This window comes from Rhinopithecus roxellana, chromosome 3, assembly GCF_007565055.1.
Source record: "Rhinopithecus roxellana isolate Shanxi Qingling chromosome 3, ASM756505v1, whole genome shotgun sequence".
Classification (NCBI taxonomy): domain Eukaryota; kingdom Metazoa; phylum Chordata; class Mammalia; order Primates; family Cercopithecidae; genus Rhinopithecus; species Rhinopithecus roxellana.
This window is the reverse complement of record NC_044551.1, coordinates 27,311,845-27,336,779: the sequence shown is the minus strand read 5'-3', so window position 1 is coordinate 27,336,779 and position 24,935 is coordinate 27,311,845. Positions and strand designations below refer to the sequence as shown.

Here is a 24,935-nt window from a genome sequence, read left to right as displayed (position 1 = left end):
GAGAAAGGCTTTTGTTTTTCATCTAAGTGAAGTATGAGGCTAAGTGGGCCTTTCAGTCCTTTAATCATACACAATCTTTGGAATTAACCTTTTATAAGCACCCAACGAATATATATCTTCCTGCCCCACAAAAGGAAAATCAGTCCCATTAGGGCATCAGGATTCTTCTCTTCTTCCTGCAACATGCTGTTCCTCATTCGGGATTCCACAAAGCATCCTTTGATTAAAACAGGTTCCCAATGTTGGGAAATTCTACAGCCCCCAAAAGTGAAATGAGAAACTGGCTGTCATTTGGGCAAATCTGAGCAATTTCAGAATTCTAAGAAGGAATTCATAGGCAAAATCTATCCCAATGAAAACTACACCTAAATATGAGAGAATTTCTAACACTTGTAACACGGGCTTGGAAGAAGAAAATGTTCCTCTTCAGAAGCTAAATCAAGTTTTGCCTCCTGGCTACAGGATTCCACAACATGGGGGTTTCAATGGTTAATGGAGAGAACACTAGCGATATTTTGGAGCATGTTATGTGGCATATGTCTGCCCTGAGATCATCCTGCATCCCTGATGATAGGAAACTGGCAGGCAGAGTGTGCAAGCAAACAAAAAAGACAAATACATTCCAAAGACAGGTGAATTAGTACACATCGCTGAGATCATGCAGTGGAATCCTTTCAGACTTGCTGGGTTCATAAAGACTGGGTCTACACCCGGAGCTGGGGGAAGGCAAATACTCTTTCATTCAGTGGTTTGACACAGTGGGGAAGAATTGCAAATCTGACGAGACTTCCTCTCTCTTCTTAGAGACAGAATCTTGCTCTGTCACCCAGGATGGAGTACAGTGGCATGATCATAGCTCACTGTAGCCTCAAACTCCTGGGCTTAAGCAGTCCTCCCACCTCAGTCTCCCAAGTAGCTGAGACTACAGGCACACACACCACTTCTTTTTTTTTTTTTTTTTTGGAAAGACAAGGTCTCACAGTGTTGTCCAGGTTGGCCTCAAATTCTTAGCCTCAAGCAATCCACCCATCTCAGCCTCTCAAATTGCTGGGATTATAGGTGTGAGGCACAGTGTCTCACTCCTTATTGTTTTCTTATTGCCAGGAATTGTGGCTCAACCTTGTCTCACTTTGTTAGTGAAGATGCTCACCAGCAAGCCCTTAAAACATAGCTCTGACTGACTCAAGGAGCTTTTCCTGCATGTACATCTACGCTCTACTCCCCAGCGCACGTATGCACACACTGAACTACATTCTGCCAAACTTTTGCAAACTTCCAGCAGTTATATGTCCATCAATTTGGGGCCATTGTGCATTTTAACTGTTCAGTGAAAAAAAAAAAACGTTGTTTCCCCAAAGACAGTGACATATGTTCATGCACGAAGGCATCTTAATATCTTGCATTGTATCGTTAGTGGAATTCAAAGGTAATTTTCCTAATGGCAGGATGGTCCTCCATGTGCCTTTTCATTACCAGAGAAAAATATGCAATCTGTTAGGTATCTAAGCAGCCTTCTATGCTGTAGACAGGCAGTGGAGATTCTCTGGAAAAAAAAAAAAAAAAAAAAAACCATGGGAAAGATATGCCTACATTATGTACAATGTGTATCAATAGATCATAATCCTGGGTAATTTTTGTTTAGAACACGCTGCTCATTCTTCTTGTGGCTTCTTAACAAAGCCAAGAGACTTAAGTCCTCTTTGTGAACATACCTCTAGCAATGGTAAAAGACTACTACTTTGATACTAATATTGGAATAGGAGTCAGAAGATCTGAGTATTAAAGCTGGATGTATCTAATCAGCAATGTGGCACGGGTGAGTCTCCTCAGTCACAGAAGGAAGAGTGTAGACTCTGGGGTTGTTGAGGGAGATACTGAGTAACTTGTAGATCCTCTGATGGCCCAAGTCCCTAAGCTTGTGAGGACTCTGGTACCTTAAGAAGCCAAAGTCATGGCTCCAGATTTCCAGGACACAATTAAAATGTCTTCATATCAGCATTCATTCCTTAAAACTTTCTAAAGCAGCTAACTGATCCCTGGGGAGCCACTAAGACCTCGGAGAACTCATTGTACACACCTCTCATTTGCGCTCTGGGTGAGATGCCTGCCTTAGAAAAACAAGAATGCTTCAGGGAAAAAGCTCTAACTCTTTCTGTCAGTTATAACGGGAAAGCTATTGTATGTCCTGAGGCACAGCATTTACTCAGGGTAAGTTTCCCTAAGGCTCATTGACTGTGCAGTCCTGGTTACAACATTGGAGGAAAAAGTGGACCTCAATGCCCGTTAGTTTCTAGGACCATAAGGAAGAGAAATTCTACTAAAAAAAGACAAAAAAAAAAAAAAAAAAAAAAAAATCCCCATTTACATAAGGGGGCTCAAATCTCTCCATGAAGAGGAAAAAAATTTATTTCCCTTAAGCTTTGAGATGATCAAGGGAGATGGGTAAGGAAACCAGTGAAGATCTGGAGCAGGTAGGGGAGAAGAGGACACCACAGAGGAAGGGAACACACAGCACCTCCAGGCACACTTCTCCATAAGCAATTGGCAGAGGGCAACCACTCCTCCCAGTTAATCTAGTTTCATTAAATGGCCAGACTGAATTGATAACCAAATGAATAGTTTACATGTTCTCATTATCCATAGTATGCGACAGACTAAATGCCTCAATGAGTGCTTTGGTGGATTTTTTTTTTTTTTCTTTAGTTATGGGAAACGTTAGGAGTGTGGAAGTCAATAGTAGAAAAATTTTATTTATCCTTAAAACTTATTTTGCCTCGGTAATCAAGGATCACATTTGGCTCAACAGGCTACTGGTACATTTGTGGCAGCAAGAGATGTGTGAATTTGTGGTGGCAATGTGATTATACTTCTCTAGACCAATTACTATTGACAATAGCTGAAATAATATTTAAATAAAATAAAGTTCCTTAGGTCAGTTCAATGATGCATGTAAATTTTTAGAGAAAACTAAGTATGTTGAATTAGTTTCTATTTTGTGCAATAGTCTTATTACTTTTATCTATAGATTTGGACATAAAAAATAAAATTTTACGAACATATACAATAGAAATGTTTTGTGTCTCATATGAAAACAGAACCTTTAATATTCACAGTGATTCACTAGCATGCTCTGAGGATATGGTAAAAGGCAGTGAGATTTTAGCATTCTGATGGGGCTTCTATATTAAGATACTGCATTAGCTCAAACCCATTCCAAAAAGAAAAGTTTTATTTTATCTAACATGCATTACACAAAGATACTGGAGGAATGAGGTAGAATATAAGTCATATTAGCATCGCTAGCAATGAGCAAAAGCAGAACAACAACTATACCATGCAAACATGCAGAGAGGAAGAAAGGAAAAAAATACTGAAGCACCAGAGAAATAGATGCATTTGTTAAAAGAGATTCTCTAAGCATACTAACCTGCTGGTTCTAATGAATTTTCTACTTTGTCGTTAACATCGAAAACACGATCATGAACACCTATAGTTTTCATACAGCTATCTATAACAAAAATAGAGATAACAGCCAAATATGTTAGTGAAGACACCCTTAAACTCCCATTTCTTTCTTTTTTCTCTCTCCTTTTTTTCTTTTTTTATGTAAAGATTGTTTTGCAATCAATGGCATGTTCTAAATGCCAATATTGTTCCCATTTGCTCTGCATGTACAACAGTCTAAGAAACAACAAGTTAGCAACTGCTGTGTACTTAAGTAAAAGCATCATGAAGAATGAGAAAAAATATGATGAAAACTAAAATATGAATGTTGATATACAAAACAGATACCACACAAGATTTAACAGTAAAAAAAGTTTCACCGCTGTGAACCAGACCACACAATAAAGCATGCGCAGTGAAGCCACCCTCTGAAGCTCATTCTAGTGAACTTACTTGTCGGTCTCACAAAGACTTTGAGCTTTAGACAGGACCTTCTTCCATTATCTGGGATTGCAGAGGCTGTGGATAACACAGAGAGAGAGCAGGAGAGAAAGAAGAGAACAACAACATATTACTCTTCATTTTCACATACACATGATGGACAATAAATTCTTTCCTGATTTGAACAACAGGAACTTTCTCTAATTCTTCCCCCAAATTAAAACAAACAGTACTTTTCAGGTCTCACTGCTACAGAAAGGCTACTTTCATATCCTGATCTTCTCTTTTCAATACAATAAAAGAATCATGCAAGAATCTGAGTAATCTGTGAAGAAATACTTTGGATTTTTATTTCAAAGGCTCTTCCATTTAACTTGATCTGTTATCAATTTTCTCTAAATCGAGAGGATAATGTGTGAGCCCTCTGGCTTTCACAGAGCTGCTCTTCCTCTGCTGCAGGAAAAGGGGCCCAACAGAGGCACGAGCTGAAAGTGCCGGCAAAAACCAATAACAGAGAGTTACAAGGCAGACTTAAACGTGACCTATTTCTGCTCGGGAAAGCAGAGCTTTGTCCGTCCTGAAAGCTTGTCTGTCAGTGCTTTTGCAGGTAATTCAATTAGAAGTTTTACTCAGAACTTGGCTCTGCATTCTATATGACTAACCCAAGCCCGTAACTTCCATCATGCTATTATAAGTACAATGTGCTATTGAGAAAGTACTGTGTTGCAATGGTACATGTATTTTTTTTTTTTAATTTGCCACAGAGAAGGATGGAATTAATAAAGTGGGCTTACCAAAACATGACAGCATGTTTCAGGTTATAAATCACTTGAGGAAGAAACTTTCTTCTCCTCTTCAAGATAATAAGACTGTAAACTTTCCCCACGGTTGAAAGATTATCTCCCCTCTGTACACACAGCAAAATGTCAAAGGAATTTCCAAGGGCAGTAAGGCCCTTCACAACCACATGTATTTACTAATGCATTCTAGAAATGAAAAAAATTACAGAAACAAGCGTCGCATACTTTCCTCCCTATGTGTTTGCTTCAAGTGGTTTCTTTGTTCAGAAAAAGCAGATGACATCCATCAAATCACACATGGCTTACAATTAGTTTGGCAATACCCAAAGTGACAAAGCGAGGGATTGGCATTTGGTGTGTCTTCTCTCTCCTTTATTTTTAAATTATTCCTCATGGGGAGCCCAGAACACAAAAATGCTTCTTTTGCAGGTGACAGGATTCAATATACAAACTTGCAAACACATTTTATACAATCTCCTTATGTAATTCTAGATCCAAGTAACCCTCCTGGAGGAGAACTAAATTCACCAACTAAATAATGTCAAGTAGTATAGAGCCTCCAGTGTCCCTATTCAACACCTGTTGAAAACTACTTTAATTTTAAAACAAAAGTATAGAGAAAAAGTGTTTTTGGTCCTCCCTATCTCCCCTGATTGCTCTGACAAGCAGTTAAGAAGTGCTAACAGCTGGCTTTGCTGTAGGCTTTCATTAAATCAAAGTCAGAAAAACTCCCTCTACTGACATTTACAGTAACTAGTGTGTTATTTAGGGCACAATATTTGCACTCTGCGGTTTGATCCAGGAAACGGTGTCCTTCCTGTGGACCTCAACTGCAAATGTGCATGTCGCAAATACAGTACACATAGGTGACTCCAATTCATTAGGAAAACCACGGGTTCTTGAGGGAGTATATGTCTTATTCATGAGAGTTAGTGTGAAAAAAGTGACACATGGATGTTCACACTGCTGTTCTATGAATTTCTGAGCTGAGATGAACTCACTTCAAGCCTCGTGAACTTGATTTGCTACATGCAAATAACTGACTTTACAGATGATACTGCTAGATAAACAGGGTGAAGACAAAATCAAATGCTTAATTGGTTTAGGGAGGAGCTTCTTGGATTGAGTACAGGTCTTTCAGATTTGTATTTAGGAGAAATAAATCCAGGACATGAAAATTATTGTAGGGCACATGGGAATAACTAAACAGCAAATGATAAGCCATCCAGGAAAAAACTGGAGAGTTCTCTCATGAGCTCTCAAGGAGGGACATAGTCTTAGCTAGTGGATGTGCTACATACTTCTGTGAATTAAAAATATCGAATGTATTTGTATTTATATGACACATAAAATAAAAACCTCTTCCCTAACAACCTGCCCCATTACTTCCTCATTTTCTATCACCAGAAAATGTGACTGATGCCTTGTGATACTGTTTGACTATTATACTCTAATCCTTAGAAAAATTTATGAACAAGGAATATTAGCATACAATGTGATATGTGAGTACACAACACAGATTGCACGCCATGGATTGACTCTATCATCACTGCATCACTGGCCTGAGCTCAAGGAGTAAACTCCTAACCCTTCAAGACAACCTGAGAAGTGTGCCTTACTAGCTCAGTATAACTTGGGTTTCTTATTTAACACCTTGAAAAACAAACAAAAAATCCAAGAAGATGAAAACTTTTCCCATATACTATCAAAACTCTATTTTTTTAATGTAAGGTTTAATAAAGTGAGAGTATGGTTTTCCTCTATGTTATGCTCAAGGTTCTTTCACCACACACTTCCTGGCTGACAAAGGATGACCTTATACCAACTTAAATATACAGATGATTAATTATTAGTACTATTTGAAGATATAAGTGCATTACGAATCACAATAAGCAAAAGGCAGAGGACTGAGCACTAAAAACAAAACATAACAGAGGAATTGAAACATATAATATTCCCACTACTAAACTTATAAAGAAAATCTCAGGATCAATTTATGAGCAATAGATAGAGCAGAGGATGGAAATGAGGGAGTAAAATCTTAAAACATGCCTTGTTTTTGTCAGGAGGCAGGTAGTATTAATCCTTATGGCTCTAGAGATACATCACTTTGTCTTAGTTAAAAGTCAACTTTATCTTAGTTAAAAGCAAATATGTAAGCATTTCATACATAAATTATATACATAAATATATATAAATTTATACACATAAATTATATTCACTATATATAACTTCTTGTGCTGCTTTCCTTAGAAAATGAATAGTTGATGTTGAAAGTTGATAGTGAATAATTATAAAAATCCATTACATATTACTGCAGCTTCATCTACCATTTCAAATGCTTTTAAAATGCCTGCTATGGGCTGGGTGCAGTGGTTCACGCCTACAATCCTAACACTGTAGGAGGCCAAGGTGGATGGATCACTTAAGGCCAGGAGATTGAGACCAGCCTGGCCAACTTGGCAAAACTCTGTCTCTACTAAAAATGCAAAAATTAGCCGGGCATGGTGGCACACACTTATAATCCCAGCTACTCGGGAGGCTGAGGCATGAGAATTGCTTGAGTCCAGGAGGCGGAGGTTGCAGTGAGCCGAGATTGAGCTACTGTACTCCAGCCCAGCAACAGAGCTAGACTCTGTATCAAAAATAAATAAATAAAATAAAATGCCTACTATGTATCAGCTTCTTTATTAGGTGCTGTGTATGTGAAGAGATATAAGATTTCAAACTGTCCCTGCCCTTGTGTTGTGCTTCTTCAAGCTGGGACATAAATATGAACCACAGTTTAGGGTACCTGGAGGGATCCACGTGACAACTGAGGTTTACATGAAGAGCCAGTGCAGCTCTGGGCAGGGAGCAAGAGTGTGTACCAGACATGTTTATCAGAGGCTTCACAGGTCCTCCAGAAGCTAACCAGCAGCAACTGGGACAGAAGACATTTTATCCCTAAATTTCCAAATTGGAGCTTTGGCAACCAAAAAGAGGCAGTGACTTGCAAACAGGTGAAAAAAATCTAGATCTGAAATCTTCCTCTAAAGATACATGGATTTTCTAATAGGATTTTTCAACTTAAAATGAGAAATGTCTTAAACAGCCGCCACATAATCCAAATTCACATCCATTTACTCAGTTTACTGCTTAAAGTGTATATTGGAGTCAGGAGGTTGGGAGTAGGGATATGGGGACAATTAAAACAAGCATAACCATTCCATTCCATTATCTTAATAGCAACTTTATAAATCAATCCATAGAGTCCCTTCCCCCGAATGAGCTGCAAAGTACCAATCAAAACCTTATAACACATAATGAAATACAAGCTGGAGACTCTCTGGTTCTCTGTGTTTAGAGTACCTCGCTAATAAGGCCGTGAGGGCCCCTTACTTTTACTCTGTTCCATGACCTCAGACAGGGGCTCTAACTTTAGCCTTCCCAAAAATCTTGGTCTCCTGGGGCTCAGGTGAGCGTGACTCAGCACTTAGCCAATTTGGTATAGAAAAGTGACCATATTCAGTGCCCCAAATCAGCATTTCTAAAAGTCATAATTAGCAATGCAAATATAGGTAACATTCACACCACAATTCATCATAGGTCTATCCTTCAGAGAGAGTAGAGAACACATCCCTTCAGGTACTGCCATGATGCTTGTGGCATGCAGCTTCTGACATGGCTCCCAGTGATCCCCAACTTCCTGTAGGCAGGCCTTTGTATAATCCCCTCCCCTTGAGAGGGGGCTGAACCTATTAACTTGCTTCTAATGAGCAGAACACTGCAAAAGTGATGGGTTGTCACTCTGATTATGTTACAAAAGACTGTGCCTTACTTCTAGCGAACACTCTGTCTTTTGCTCATGAAGCAAGGTACCATATTGTGAGATTTCCAATGGAGAGGACCATGTAGCAAGAAACTAAGGGAGACTTCCAGCCAAGAGGTGCAAGGAACTGATGTCATAGTTCAACAATCCACAAGGAACTGAATCGGCTAACAATCGGGTGAGTGAGCTGGAAAGTGAATCCTTCTCGCTGAGCCTTGAGATGACTGTTGCCTTGGGAGAAACCCAAAGGATCCAGCTACGCTGCTCCTGGATTCCTGGTCCACGGAAACTGGAATAATAAATGCTTCAGCCACAAAATGTGGGGGTAATTTTTTAATCAAGAGCTGATACAATGCTGTACACTAACAAATCTGTGTAATTAAAGGCTTAAAGCCAACTTCTGACTGAAGGACTAAGACACTCCGGCATGCTCTGCTAATGGCCAGCATGCCCTTGCTCCCACAGAGCTGCACACTCCTGATTCTGCCGCCATGCCTCAACAACTGTATCTCTTACTAGTTTACATTTCAAGCTACTGTTACGAGTCCACTTAAAATATGCCTTGAAGAAAGGTAATTATAAGCTGCTGTTGAAGAAATACGACAAGAGGTATCAATTTAAATGTTCTCACTCCAGCATTTAAAAAGTGTTTTTCATTTTCCTTCCTATGCAACTTAGTTTGCTTTTGCTAAGGCAGCCAACCTGTGCTGTTCTTTGCAATTACATGATGTCTCATTTTAACTCCAAATTGCTGGGGAAACCGAAATGAGTGGATACAAAATGTGAACACAAATCTTAAGGAGAATGCCTTTCTTCAAATAGGAGAAATAGAGTGCAAAGGCAGTCTTTAAAAATACCTGAAAGGATTTTAAAATAAGTTAAAACTTCTCTTACTATAAAAAAAAACTCCTATTAGTTATCTTCTACACAGGCCATCAAGTTAAATACAAAGATTATGAGACTTCAAACAACTCAAAAGTTCCCTGATCATCAAGGTAACAACCATTCGTCTTTACGAAGTACCAAACTTTTAGCAGAAAAGGAGGGAAATATTGTATTTCTTTCACATTTTCAGGCCCAACACTGGACTCATTAGTCAACCTTAACATCTCTGCCTAACCTTATTCAGCTTCCAATCTTAATTCTGAAAGCCAAAATCCTCCTTTTCTGTGTCCCATGTCAATCTGGGTACTTTGGGAAGTTTTATTTTTAAGAATATTCAGCCGCTTTCTTCTTTTTAAAGAAATGAGTGTGTGTGGGGGCATTAAAAATGCAGTTTTCCATTATGTTTGCCACAGGCAATATTTCTCAATTTGTGCAAGTCAAAAGAAAAGATAGGCTATTAGCTGTTAGCACGGCCCAGTTTTTTCCCCTGTAGGTTTTTCATGCAGTTCAACATACAACACAAATATATGCAAATTAGGCAGGTGAAGGTGGAATTAAGCATTAATATTCCATTCACAATAAATGCTGAAAAAGTAAAGCCCATTTAAATACATGGTACTACTGGAAATATCTCCTAAAATTTGACGAATCAATAAAATCCAGTTTGTGTATATGAGTGGAGCGGGGAAACAGAAGAAGTGGTGGGAACAGAATAGAGATTAACCAAAGCCATATGGGCTTGGAAAATGGTTACCAGATCCACAGAAAACTTCTTAAAACAAAAGTTAGGCCTCTGCTAAGGGAAGAATACTAGAGCAACAATTTGCAAATGGCTATGTGCCCTCTTTAAAAAGCGCCATAGGATACTTAATTTTCATATAAAGAACAAAATCATGTGTTATGATGAAATACTTCTCACCCATTCTAACTTTTGGGATTTAAAAGTCACGTGTTTTAATGACTTGCTCATGGCCCTGGTTTACCAAGCTTGCATCCATGGCGCAACCCCAGGAGCTGCTAAATTTGCCAACACATTTCTTCTCTTGCAGTCCACTGTGTCTCAAGACTTAAATCATGGGCAGGTTAAGGTCAGAGCCCAAAACGTAAAATTTGGAAAGGAGGTCACTAAGTAAAGATAGAGGCCTTGGAGAAATTAAGAATATCATGTAAATATTAGAAACTTTGATATGACTCTGGGGATGTTTCTTTTAAAAATTAGAATAAGAAAAGGAACGTGTTTCCCACCACATAACAAGAGGGATAGAAAAACATATTCTGCAAGTTAAAACTTGGTTTTAACACCAGGGAACTGTAACAGGGAACAAATAATTAGAATAAACTTCGGGACAAGGGAGGTAAAATAAGTTCCAGCTGTGCAGCCACACACAAAAGAGAAATGGGAAGCACCACCCATTCTACCCACTGTTTCCCTCCCCTCCCATCTCTCTGCCCCCTTAAGGCAAAGTTCTCATTGCTAATAACTAACCTGAGTATTATTTAAATTCCAGCAGGTGAGTCTCAGTAGATCAATTACTTTTTCTTAGCGACCTCAAGTAAATGGCTGAGGACAAGTTTCCACTCATTTCTAGGAATACTCAAATAGGACATTAACATGCTTTTTGTATATATTTATCTGAAGTATGAACAAACTTTTACTTGCGTTTAAAAGCTCAGTGACAACAAACTTTGTTTCTGCTGCTTACTCTAGAAGGGGATGATTTGTCTCACACAGTTTGATATCTATTCAGGTATGAGACAAAAACGTGGATTTTGGAGAATGATTTTAAAATGTCCCCTTATATGAAGCATTTCTAGTTCTTTTTTTTTCTTTCTTTTTTTTTTTTTTTTTTGAGACAGAGTCTCATTCCATCGCCCAGGCTGGAGTACAGTGGTGCGATCTCAGCTCACTGCAACTTCCACCTACCACATTCAAGCGATTCTTCTGTCTCAGCCTCCCGAGTAGCTGGGATTACAAGTGTGCCAGCAGGCCCAGCTAATTTCTGTACTTTTAGTAGAAACAGAGTTTCACCGTGTTGACCAGGTTGGTCTCGAACTCCTGACCTCAAGTGATCCCCCTGCCTCAGCCTCTCAAAGTGCTGAGATTACTGGTGTGAGCCACCATGCCCGGCCCATTTCTAGTTCTAAGGAAATTTTAAGACAGCTTTAAATAAATCTCACATTCTGAATGTAAATTTCACCTCCGTCAGTCATGTGAATGGGGAAATCTAGTCCACACAGGCACAGAAAGCAAGATAATATTTAGATATCACTTTAATTGTCTAAGAAACTCCTTCACATGAAGAAATATATTTCAGTTTCTTATATATTTTACTATTTTTAAAAATCACTGAACATCTTTGAACAGTTAAGAAAAAGTAAGTTTTCGATTATCAATGAGTGTTCTAACTATTCTCTGAGACCTGGCCTTGCCTAAGGCCACACAATATTTAAGCGACTTTCTCAAGCTTTAAGGTCAGCCAGTTCTTTCTTTCTTGTTTGAGGTTACTCTGGTGAACCTATTGTACTAGAGAGGTATTATCTGACAAAACAAAACAAGACAAAACAGCAACATACCAGATAGGCAGAATTATTCACTTAGAAAACCTTCTTCAGATGGAAGCCCCATAATAACCATAACAACAACAAAAACAAAAACTCCAACAAAGGCAGAATTCCTAGAATCCCACAAGAGGAACTATTTATATTATTGCTTCTCCACAGGCTCCTTTTGCCCCTCTGTGTGATACCCTATGAGGGTGGCTGTTAGCTGTTAGGCAACGAAAGCAAAGCCACAAATCTCATTCCTCATTCGTACGATATTAACAGAAACAATGTCGTTATCAGACAGCACTAATGTAGCATGACAGTAAATTACTAATAAATCATCAAGTTAATACAATTCAAAGAAGCTCCTAGAAAAAAGTTAATATTTCTGTGAGCCTTTCAAAACCCCTTTCATTATTATTCTCCTTGGTGAGGGTTCTTTTAAGAAACATGGCTTAGCAGTTTGAGTGTATGCATAATGTTTCTCTTTCTCCCTGGTTCATTCTTTTTGACTTATTTTGTGGTTTTGAGCCAGCTACTTAACCTGCCTATGCCTCAGTTTCCTCATTAGCTTCATCTTCTCTAAAACAAATTTTAAGTATGACCTGTTTTAGAGGGGCAGTACAATTTTATAGGGCACTTAGAAACTCAGGTGATCCCTACAGATCTAGAATATTGTTTCACTACTCTACAGATTGATAGCATCAGCTCTGCGCTTACTGGGGCCTCTGCATGGGGATATCCCTAAGCAGGGGGCACCCAGCTGAAGGCTTCTGAGGTTGTGAGTTCTAAGTACAAATGTGGAGGGGGAAGGGCTCAGGTGTGGATAGTGGTGATTAAAAGTTACTTAGGAGTCATAAGAAAAACAAGGGAAATTAACTGTGATCCTTTCTAACCTAAATTTTAAAAACCAGATTCTACCATAGTTTGATTTGCTATTTTGTGTGTGTTGGAGGGTGGTGGTGGTGATGAAGACATTTATGTAAGGATGTGCACTGAGGCTGAGAGAATTTAGAGAATTAGGGTGCTGGAAGATCTTGATCCTTTTGAAAATATGTTAAGATCTCAGGTCTTTTTTCAATCCATGTTAAGAGCATGAGCATGCTATTAAGCTAGAGGGACAGTAGGACAAGGATGTAAATCCTGCAGAGAGGAAGCTAGACTGGGTGTTGAGACTGCTTTTGCAACATGACAGTGATGACACTAAAGAAAACCAGCCCAGAGGTGGCTATAGACCCTGCACCATGGCTATACCAGTCCATGGATATTGTGCTGCTATATATAAACGCTCTCATTACGCTCTTTAATTTTTGTTTTGTATACTATTTGGGTTAGCCTGGTGTCTAACTATAGTCCCAGCTACTAAGGAGGCTGAGGCAGGAGGATCACCTGATATTCCAGGACTGAGACTGCAGTGAGCTATGACTGTGCCAGTGCACTCCAGCCCAGGCGACAGGGTGAGACCCTGTCTCTAATTAAAACAAAACAAAACAAAACAGGCTGGTCGTGGTGGCTCACACCTGTAATCCCAACACTTTGGGAGGCCAAGGCAGGTGGATCATTACGTCAGAGTTCAAGACCAGACTGTCCAAGATGGTGAAACTCCATGTCTACTAAAAATACCAAAATTAGTCGGGCATGGGGGCAGGCCCTGTAATCCCAGCTACTTGGGAGGCTGAAGCAGAGAACTGTTTGAACCTGGGAGGCGGAGGTTGCAGTGAGCCAAGATCACACCACTGCACTCTAGCCTGGATGACAGAGTGAGACTCCACCTAAAAGAAAAGTGGGGGGAGGGGTAATTATCTGTTTACACAAATCAATGATTTCTTTGGTTACATTTCTTAACCAGTAAGCCATGTTCTCCCCAGTGCCTATCATTTCTAGTGGTATTACAATTATCTAGACAGAAATATCCATTCATTTAGCCTGCAGGCTCCACATGGAATCCTAGAGGCCTGAACAAATTAACGTTCTCTCTGTAGAAGACGAAATTTTACCAAGGAGGGAGTCGTTAGGTACCAGGAATGTACATTTTGTTTCACACTCAAAATGCTTTCCTTGATAACGCTTTTACGTAGATAGAGTGGATAAAAGGAAAGCCAATCTCATGGACTAAATTCTAGCTTCCTCTGATTGTCTCTGAGACGGATTATCTCCAGAAAAGTTAATGGCTGTGCATTCCCATTCGTCATAGCACAGAACAGCAGCCAGGGTTTCCTCTTCCATAATCCGGTCCCAACCTTATTCTTCTTCATTTTGTTTGTTGTTTGTTTGTTTTTTGAGACAGGAGTCTCTGTGGCCCAGGCCGGAATGCAGGGGTGCAATCAGGGCTCACTGCGGCCTCCACTTCCCGGGCTCCCTCTTTATCCCTCCCACTGTTTTCCCTTCTTTGGCATACATTCATAGCTGGTTCCAACAATATTCCCTCCTAGAATCTCCTGGAAAGTCCACTTTTTCTCATGTGACTTTTCCTTTGCCTCTCAAAATTCCTGCTCCCTCTGGCCACTTGAGGTATGTCTCCATTTCTCTAACACAATAACCCTCTTCCAGGTTCCCACAGAGATCTGTTTCTGTCTCCTTATTAGCGCTTAACCCATTCTATTTTGTTTTAGAACTGGTTAATACATCTTGTTTCTGCCACTAGAGTTGCAAATTCCCCCAAAGGCAGGAGCCATGCCAAGTTGTTGTGTTCTTGGGTTCTTGGTTCTGGGGAGTCTATCGCTTTGTTCCTAACAGGTATTCAATAAAGATTTGAAGAATTATTGTAGAGATTTTAAAAAAATCTGTCAAGACCAGGCACAGTGGCTCACATCTATAATCCCAGCATTTTGGGAAGCTGAGGCAGGAGGATTGCTTGAGCTCGAGAGTTTGAGAACAGCCTGGGCAATGTGGCGAGACCCTATCTCTATATAAAAAAAAAATTTTTTTTTAATTGTCCAGGTGTGGTGGTGTGTACCTGTGTTCCCAGCAACTCGGGAGGCTGAGGCAGGAGGGTGGCTTCAGCCCAGGAGGTCAAAGCTGCAGTGAGCCGAGCCGTGTCTGTAAAACTGCACTCCAGCCTGGGTGACAGAGTGAGACACTGCCTCGAAAAAAAAAAAAAAAATCTAGCTGCAAGGTGATTTGTTGACCAAATATGAACTAAAATTTAGGATTAGGACACAAAAGTGAAGAGAGGGGTAGCGGTAAATGTCAAAGGAATTAAGAAAACAAAAGAGGGCCTTGTCCTAGAACTAGAAGTCTCCCCTGCCCACACTGCTGGCTCCTTCTTGTAGAATGATCTTGGAAACTGATCTAATAATCAGGCAAAGCCAGGAATATATAAAATTCAAGTAGGTAGCATTTCAATATCTGTAAAAGTGTGGGGTCCCAAGAAGTAAGAAATAAGTGAAAGGAGGCCAGGCGCGGTGGCTCACTCCTGTAATCCCAGCAGTTTAGGAGGCCAAGGCAGGCGGGTCACCTAAGGGTCAGGAGTTTGAGACCAGCCTGGCCAACATGGCAAAACCCCATTTCTGCTCAAAAAAAGAAAGAAAGGAAGAAAGGAAGAAAGAAAGAAAGAGAGAGACAGAGAGAAAGGGAAGGAGGGAGGGAGGGAAGGAGGGAAGGAAGGAAGGAAGGAAGGAGAGAGAGAGAGAGAGAGAGAGAGAGAAAGGAATGTGGGCATCTTTAGATCCAAAGATATGTAGAATGTAATCAAATGATAGTTTGGGTACAGGTTGCAGGCCCCTCCCAGTGAACAGAGAATAAAAGCAAAGTGAGGTTAGAATCCAGGTGACCTTGGGCTTCTTTAAGTAATGATAAAAGGTGGCTCTGGACAATCATGATCACAGGTAACGGTGACATTGTCCTTGCTGAATTCCTCTAATCATGAAGATTAGAGAAACAATCTTAAAGTTAAAACAACTCAGACGTTACATGAGAACATAACCCCCCAAACTGTGCTGAGGGATACAACTACCTTTCAACCACAGCAGAGCTTAAAAGAGGCATTTTTTAGAGTCAAAACCATAGCGAGTATTTCTTGTGCATTAAAAAATGCCATCTGTGAATGTCGTACTTTAATAATTTTAAACTGTGGGATAACTTTGGCCAATTTGAGTAACAGGTCAGACAAGTAATTCTAATTTAAAATATATAATGGAAAAATTGACTTAGATTTGTGACTAAGTGAAATTTTAGCAGTGACTAAACCTATAATTTACGTGTACAGTTTTAGAACATTTAAGAGAACTAAAGGTTCATCATACTTTAAAATTTAATTTGTTATAATAAGAATTACTGAAATAAGAAGTTTTTACAGTCAGACAACTAAAATATTTTTAAACGATAGAGAATAACTAAATCTAAGTTCAGCTTAAAATGTTTTAAAGTCTATTTAATTCACCAAGGTTTTAAATGAAACCAAATATTTACATTTGCTAGTTTTATATATAGAATAAGATGTATAAGCTAATCTGAATAGGCTAAATTTGAAATTTTTAGAAAGATTTAAAAAAATTTATAACTTCAATAAGTCAAATTTTAAATGTAAAATTTAAATGAACTTATTTTACAGATAAAACCCACCCTTCTGTGTATCAAAAATTCATCCTGACACTTCCTTTCAGGTCCTGGATCTCATGCTGCCTCCTCAGAGAAGCTTCCTATGACCACCTAATCGAAAGCTATCTCCATGTTTCTGTAGCACTGCATCTAGCTCCCTACTAGTATAACTGGCAGTTATAGATTTGTTTGTTTCCTGGTTTATTGTCTACTTCCTGATGAAACTGTAAGCTTCAGAAGCAGGAACCATTTTTTAATATATCACAGTGTTTCTAAAATCTAACATGCTGCTTGGCACAAAGGAGGTACCCAAGAAACATTTTGGTAGGAGTGAATAAGTGAATGAACTGAAAACTGAATTAGCCAGAAAATATTCAGGGCCATATATTACAAAAAATAACCAAAGGCAACAAGGTGTTCCAGAAACTTGAGATCTTCACAGACTGATTTGCTATGTTTTCAACTCTCTGTGAATATTACCTTTTATATTTCCTCTTGCTAATGTACAGAGCAATCTCATAGCTAGCTAGATGAAAACTTTGCCTACTTTATTGCTGGTGCAAACTTATTGAGAGATTTGTTTACTATCTGATTGGCCAGAAACCTTAGTTTAGCAATCAGATAATGCACAGATGGATAATAAAAGATTGATAAATTACAATTATAACTTTAACACGAAGTATAGTAAATAAATCAATGATGCATTTTTAGGAGCTTCTAGTATATGAAAAGCCTGAAGAATGGAAAAAAGGATAACTATCCTTTAACATTTTGTTTCTATTTCTTAAGAAATTGCTGCAGCTAACATATAAAAACAAGTATTCTACCCATTAACCGTGACAGTGACACCAATGTGCCCCTTCAGTTTTAAGCAATCATTCCTATTGCTATGCTGACTCCACATGTCATACAAATAGGAAGATTTCTTGTATTACTTGGCATTTTGAGGAGAAATGCATTCGATTTTGCCACTGCTTAGTGGAAGAAAACTCTTGGGTCAACTTATCTTTTTAATCTAAGAGGTCTCAATTGAAATTGGCTTTGAAGTTTGCTAATTACAAAACTCAACAGGGGTTTTCCCTTATTTGGTGTAACTCATATTTCTATTCATTAACCCCAGTTTTAAAAAGATTAAAAAGTCTGAATAGAAACAACTTAAAAGTTTGAAGAACAGCCTCTCCCCTGTGATACCTTTATAGACACTTCAAGTGCAAACTTCCCCCATACTATCAAACTCTATTTAATTACAAATCTTCTGTGGTTGCAGGAGGGGAAGGTAAAACACATGCATTTTGAACTTTCCAACCACACAGGGCTGTAGGAAGATGAGATATCAGTAAATTCTTTTCACTCTATATATTGGGGAAATTTATGTCAACCTGAGTTACAAGGAAATCAAGATTCTGAAGGGCAATCCTGCTAGCTGCTTTTGCAGGGCCAAGCCACTGGGTTCAGATGCTTTCATTCGGGTGAAAAGATCATTACCAGGCGGCTCCGGGGAAGCTGGCCCTCCTGTAAGTGTGCTCCTTTGTTATGAATATGGAACAGATGGAGCCAAATCTATCTGCTCTGTAGGAACAAAAACACTTACAACCCAGCTCTCTCTATTAAAGACTCTACTTAGCTCCTTTATACCATCGGCTTTCTGTGCACTGCTGTGAGGTTTTGACTTTATAGAAAAAGGCACTTCATAAAAGCAACAGTTCTTACTCTTAAACCAAAGTGGCCTAAGAACTAAAGAAGATGAATACATGGTTTCACCCACAGGACTCCTTGGAGATATGTAGATATTCAATTAGGTGTGTGCGTGTGTGTGTGTGTGTGTGTGTGTGTGTGTGTGTAGGAGGAGAAGGAAGACTATATTCAATTCTGGTAAATGTCTGCATTAAAACAACATGAAAATATAGAAGAGAGCGATGAAGATGTCATGTTTCTCATTACAAGGATGGCATCTAATTGCTCTAGCATAATAAAATGGCAAGATTTAATTTTGTATATATGTCTGTAAGGCTAGCAAGGGCTGTCTTGAACAAAAAATATGACTATGCACAACAAAATCATGCGGGTAAATATGATTAGCAATTAGGACCATACCGCAAAACAAAGGCTATATGACACTACTTCACTATGAAAAATAATATTAATTTCTTTCAGCATCATTACGCCAATTTGCTTTTACAGTCTGAATGATGTAAACACTGCAGGTAAAACCAATGCATGCACTTATTTATCATGCCACAAGAAATCTAAGGCCATCCCTACAATGTGCTGTTGCCGAGATATATGTGCTGACAGTTAGCAAGGTAAGTTTCACAGGCCTCCAGGTGTGGATACACTACTGTATATGCACCTTCCATTGATAGTAACAGAGGGAAAGGAGCGTCTGCCTTATTTCATTACATTTATTATACTGATACATTTAAAGTCTGGCTGCCTCTTCGGAGATAATTGAAAAAAGAAATTCTGTGGCAGGATGCTTTGATTCTGACTAAATCAAGTCTTCGGGCAAATTTCCTCCTGCCAGTGGAAGCACAGCTTGCCTGAAGTCGTAACCTTTGTGGGAGGAAAGGAACTGGCCTTGAAGCAGATCATGAAGCAGATGTTTTATGCCAAATCAGAGTCTGGGGATACGTAGGCTACTGCAAATAAAACTCTTCTTCTGTCTGTTCAATCATTTCAATTCCCTGCAGTGTGAAATATGAACTTGCCAACAAATGGCCAGCGTGCTGTGCCTCGCAGCAGGGGGGGAAGTGCCACAGCTGTGCCAGAGACTGGAAAACTCAAGATGCGCATGACAAGTTCATTAGTTCCCCTGTATAGCCAGGGCCTGAACCAGGCCAGTCTCCAGAACCATCCACAGGGAAGCAGAAGGAGTGTTTACTATACCCAAAAGAGTTAAAGACACGATTTCCACCAAAAGGAGTTGCACAACTTGTAGTGATCCCTTTGATGACCCAAGAAGGTTAGTCTTTAAAACAAGAACACATCTCTGGACAGGAATAGGCAGAAAACATTATGTCTGCCAATGATTATAGCTTTTTCTGATTTTATTAGCAGCCTGCTCTGTGAGCAATCAAAAATGAAATAATGAATAATACTTTCAGTCTTGAAGCATCTATGAGACATTGAAAGAATTTAGATGTCTCTTCCCTTTATCAGAAAGAGAGATTTGTGGAAAATGCCTGGCTCACCTGTTGCAGGCAAACATAACACTAGTTCTTCCTGGTGTACTAGCCTTCTACTACATTCTACATTACATTTTCACAATAATAAAACAGTTATTTGACTAAATTAACAAAAAGTAACATTAGACTAACAAATTTCAATTTGATGTCCTTTACGGCATATTGAACATACATATTCACACATAGCTTTATAGCTGTAATCCTAGATTATATATATATCCCATATTCAGTTCTATTGTGAGATTTTTCAAAGGTTATTCACATGCTTTCTAGTGCCACATTCTTTCAAATTTTAATCATGAGCTCCCTAAATAGAAGTCATTTGCATCTGTAAACATTCCCTTGCAGTAGTATTTAGCAGTGTATTCTCTTTGTGCAGAGCTATTTTAAAAGGAAAATAAACCTTAATATGGAACAACAATCAAGCATGAGCATAAAGAGGTAAATTAGAGGCTTGAGAAACCCTGTAAACTCTTTATGTAATTTCTGAAAAATGTCTGAAGTTTCTCAATCTTAAAATAGCCCAGAATCATATAGCTTATTTCAGACAGTGGATTATAGGGATACTATTCATATAATCCAACTTATGACCTAAATCATAAGAATATATTCAAGAAATGAAGTGAGTTTAAGATAATTTATTATTCTGAAATGAGGCCAAATCAGTACACATGGTTCAAACTCGAAATGATAAACCATTATCACAAGTGATGGCGAGTTCTCATTAGTTTGGCATTTCTAAATCAATGTTGTAGTCAATAAATCTGTTGCAGAATGGTTACACATGATTGTTTTTAGGAATTAATAACAAGACATATATTTTTTGTTTTAGGATTCTTTTGGCACCAATTACTCTAGAATATTATTTCTTCATAATGTTTATTTTTCTCTATTTAACTTGACCACATACAAATTAGAAACATGAAATTATTTCTTAATTGACATGGAGCTTGGTGGAAGCGAACATCATCTCAGGATGCACAATACTATTAATATTTTTATAACAGCTATCAATTATCTACTATTTCTATGCACCAGGAACTGTGCCAGGTTTATTAAGTTTAATCCTCAGCACATTTCTTCGAGGCAGGTATTATTATCCTCATTTTAGAGACGAGGAAACCGAGGCTTAGGGAGGATAAGCAGTTAGGCGATGTCATACATAGCTAGTGTAGGGTGGAACGGATATTCAATTCCAAGTCTTCCTGATGCCAGAACTATACAACCTCAGTTTACAGTATAAATCATACTTTTCTTCCTGACTGCCCTACTTCAAATATTAGTTTCATAATTTCCCAGAAGCTCTTAAAAGTCCTTCCAAAAAAGTCTAGGGGAGGTTGAAACTTGGTAGAACTTGACTGTGTAATGTTAAGCATGTGCAATAGATTTCAATTAAAAAGCTGCATGGGGATTTAGCCCGCAGAGACATGCCCTACGCATATTTTCTAATCAGATGCATGTCAAGAAAAAGCCTTTTAATACTATATTACTGTAACTGTTGTGCTCCTTTTTTAAAATTTTCATTGTTCAAGCCATGGTAGGACTTTATGATGTACTCCTAAGTACCCACAGGCGCTATGGCAGGAGGAAACAGGAAACAAACATAGTAACCTAATGTTCCAAAAAGAAAACTGGAAGAACTGACAGTGACCTTAGTATACACTTGCCGTGAAAGAAGAGATTTCCCAGCCTGGCCTTTCCATCTCTGACCTCACAGCATGTCCCTTGAGATTTGGGCAGCCCTTGCCTGCTCCCACTCCTGTGCTGCCTCAGCCCTGGCCGGAAGGAGAAGCAAACTAGCTGATGAGGTTGTGGCACAAGAACTCAAAGTAACATATAAATCAGAAACGTCTCTTATCCAAACCCAACTGAGAAGGCTCTGTCTCGAGAACGGGCCTGCCCATTTACATACAGACATTCCAGGGCCTTTCTGGATGCCTCCGAAAAGTAACAGATGCAGCAGATTCACTCATTTTTACCTTAAAGTCAGTAAGGATATGGTTATTCATAAGGTACACCAAAGTGACTTTGTATCTATTTTTTTCCTTCTGTAATGCAGGTATTTAATCAATCAATATCCTATTTAATGGCATGTGTAACATTTTTCTATACCATCTGTTGGCCAAAAATTATTTACTTTAACAGACCAAATTCACAGAATCTCAGCCTGAGAAGCAAAAAGGATTCTGCTATACTTGGGGCAAATGGGCAACAGTCCAGAGTGATCCTTGTGGAAACTAAGTCAGATCATGTTACTTCTGTGTTCTAAACTCTCCAATGGCTCTGATCTGACTGAAAGTGAAATCCCAGATCCTTACATGGTCTATGATGAATGGCCCCCCATACTCTATAGCACCAATTAATATTTGTATACATTTTCTATGTATATAAATACATAGAATATGTATACAAATACATATAATATTTGCATATATAGAATGTATACAAATATTAAATAGAATGTATACAAATATTAATTTTGGTTTTTGTCATTACTTTTAAATGGCAAAAAAATGCAATTATATTTGCACCAACTTAATACATACTCTGTACATGTCTACAGTCCTTTCTCCCTGTTCAACCTACTTGAGTCATGTGAGCCTTCTTGGTTCTCCTCCAGGCCCATGATCCCTGCAGCCTCTGGATATTTTCCTGTTCTCTCCACCTGGAAAACTCTCTTGCCAGACAGACACACAGATTGCTTCCTCACTTTCTTTAGGTCCCTCCTCCAATGTTAACTATTAGAAAGGCCTTTCCTGACCATTTCATACATGCACACACACACGTATACACATACAATATGTGTGTTTATATATATATATATATATATCATAATTTCCCCACCTTCACATTCTCTATTCTTCTTTACTTTTCCATCATAGTACTTACCACCTACTTGACATATTTTATATTTATTTATTTGTTTATTTAGTCCCTTCTCAGCCTCCTGTCCCCAGTAGAGTGCAGCTTCTATTAAAGCAGGACCATTGCCTATTTTTTTCTCTGTTGTATTCACAAAGTCTAAAATACTCTCTGGCCAGCAGAATGTACTCAATAAATACCTGTTGAATGAAGTAAGGGAGGAAGGAATCAGTGAATGAAAGACAGCATCGCCTCAAGAAAAACACTGTTTTCTCACTGATCTACTCTAACTGCCCATAAAATCACAAGTTTAAAGTAGAAAAAAGTGAAATAAAAAGTCTAATCACTGCGTAGGCATATGAGTTTCATGCAATTTAAGTAGGTTCTTAAGTCGGCTATAAAGATGAATAAGTAGCTTATTTTTCAAGATATAGCAGGTTTTTCTTCACATTTGTACAAAGCAAAATTAGTTTAAAAGTACCTTTGAAAAAACTTCTACTAACAACTTGGTAGTTATTTTCAAAGCATTCCTGCAAAAGGTGGAGGCAGATGATGGCAAACTATCAACCAAGCATTGAGTCTAACACAGGCCCTAGGTTTTTTGCAGTAATGTCGAGTAGCAGCAGCAGCCCTGATTAACCGGAAAACGTCTCAGGAGTGACATAGACCCGAAAGACAATCTCATTACCAACATCATCAATGACGACTTTCGCATCCTCAGACCAAGCAGAAAGCTAAAATCACGGAATCACAAAACTCGTTTGTGGGGGATCATCTAATTTAATCTCTTCGTTTTACAAATTTAAGAAACTGAGCTTCAGCATTTCAAAGAGATCAAGTGGCTCACCGAAGTTCACTTTACTTGGGAGAAGAATATTGAACAAGATGACCTGGGCCAGGGACACTTATCAAAAGAAAGTGTTCACTCAAACTACCTAGGACAGAACTAGAGTAAAGAAATTGTCCCCAAAGCTCCTCTTAAATACTAAGAACCCAATTATTAGGAATTAAATGTTTAATGAATTTACATTATAGCTAGTTCTGCTAAAATTCATGAAATAGTTTAGTTGAACTTTTTATTTGCTGAACATATTCTTTAGAGTGCATGTAAAATCAATGTGTATAATACATTTATGTCCCCTTTATAGAAAAGAGTATAATTTTACTATTTTAAATAACTATGAAAGGTTATGGCTACTGCATCTTTGCCTCTGACATAGCGTTGGTCATAGTTATGATTTATTGTTTCTCGAATATATGGTCAGAGACACAGTCTCAATTAAGATATTACTCCTGAAGGAAAATGGGAGGCATTTTACAACTCTCTGCTTTATGATTCTATTTCCAGAAAGCAAAGGGGTGAAAAGTGGGAGCTGTCTGTGATACTAATTTGAAAAACTAATGAAGTAATAGAACTTATTTCTCCTAAGTGGCTACCAGGCCCTATTCTCTGCACAGTGTAATACTGTATCTACACATGTATGACTTAGGCCACAGCTACTACCACAATGTGCCCTCAGCAAAACAACACACACACACGCACACACAAAACCATCACTTTCACCATCACTGCTGCCACCACATCTTACTAAGGAAGAGGTTTATAAACTTTTTATCTCAATTCCCAGGGGCCAAGAATTTTACCTCAATCTCAAAGAAATGTTCTTTACACTCCTTCACAGCTATCTTTTCAAAATTTTCAACTACTTTTGCTTACAACCAATTTGATCCTGAAAAGTATATGTAAATTGAATTTTTAGAAATCAGACCATTTTTAAAAATGCTCTAGGGCTATTGAAAATAACTCCATTTTTGTAAATGAAATAATCACTCTGCAATTTATCTTTTGTAAAATCCTTATTTTCTTATGTCATACTTGTTTAAAACGATATAGACCTGTTCAGAATTCCTCAAGGGGATAAAACCAACATAATTATTTCTTTCTACTCCATTTCAGTTGAAAACTTTCTCTAGAATAAAAAACAGAATTTTACTAATACTTGGCATCATCTGCCTTGTCATTCTCTTTATATCGGCACAGATCCATTCATTCTAGAAAGCAAGACTTCTCCTGGTAAGGCCTTGGTGAGCTCCGACCCTTACGCAAATGTTCAGTGAGAGAGCCCTGGCCTCCCACGCAGACAGACCCAACCATCTTTTATCAATTCCTCCTTCCCTTCCTTGTGCCCCTATGTCTACAGTAAGAAAGAAGATATGCAGTTCTGCTCTCAGGGCCTTACACTTTAAAGAGTAAAATACAAAATTTGAAAATGTCATTGTTCTGAAGAAAGAAGCAAAAGGTTTGAAGGTTCTGTATGGGATGGAGTGGTAACACCAACTATTGAACCAAGGGGCACAGTCCAAAGTGATAAACTCCACATCAAGCTTGAACACAAAGACATTAGAATCTTCCAAGGGGTCAGG

General features: G+C 38.5%; 1 protein-coding gene across 2 annotated transcripts in view; it reads right to left on the bottom strand.

The window, feature by feature from the left end:
• EFNA5 (ephrin A5) overlaps positions 1 to 24,935 on the bottom strand; it is a 294,485-nt gene that overhangs the window by 7,222 nt on the left and 262,328 nt on the right. The window contains exons 3-4 of one of the 2 annotated variants that reach the window (XM_010353558.2): positions 3,898 to 3,963; positions 3,428 to 3,508 (exon numbers count right to left, since the gene is read on the bottom strand). In XM_010353558.2, the coding sequence (XP_010351860.1) occupies positions 3,428 to 3,508; positions 3,898 to 3,963 (147 nt within the window). The remainder of the gene's footprint in view (positions 1 to 3,427; positions 3,509 to 3,897; positions 3,964 to 24,935) is intronic. The other variant, XM_030927816.1, reaches the window with a different exon arrangement.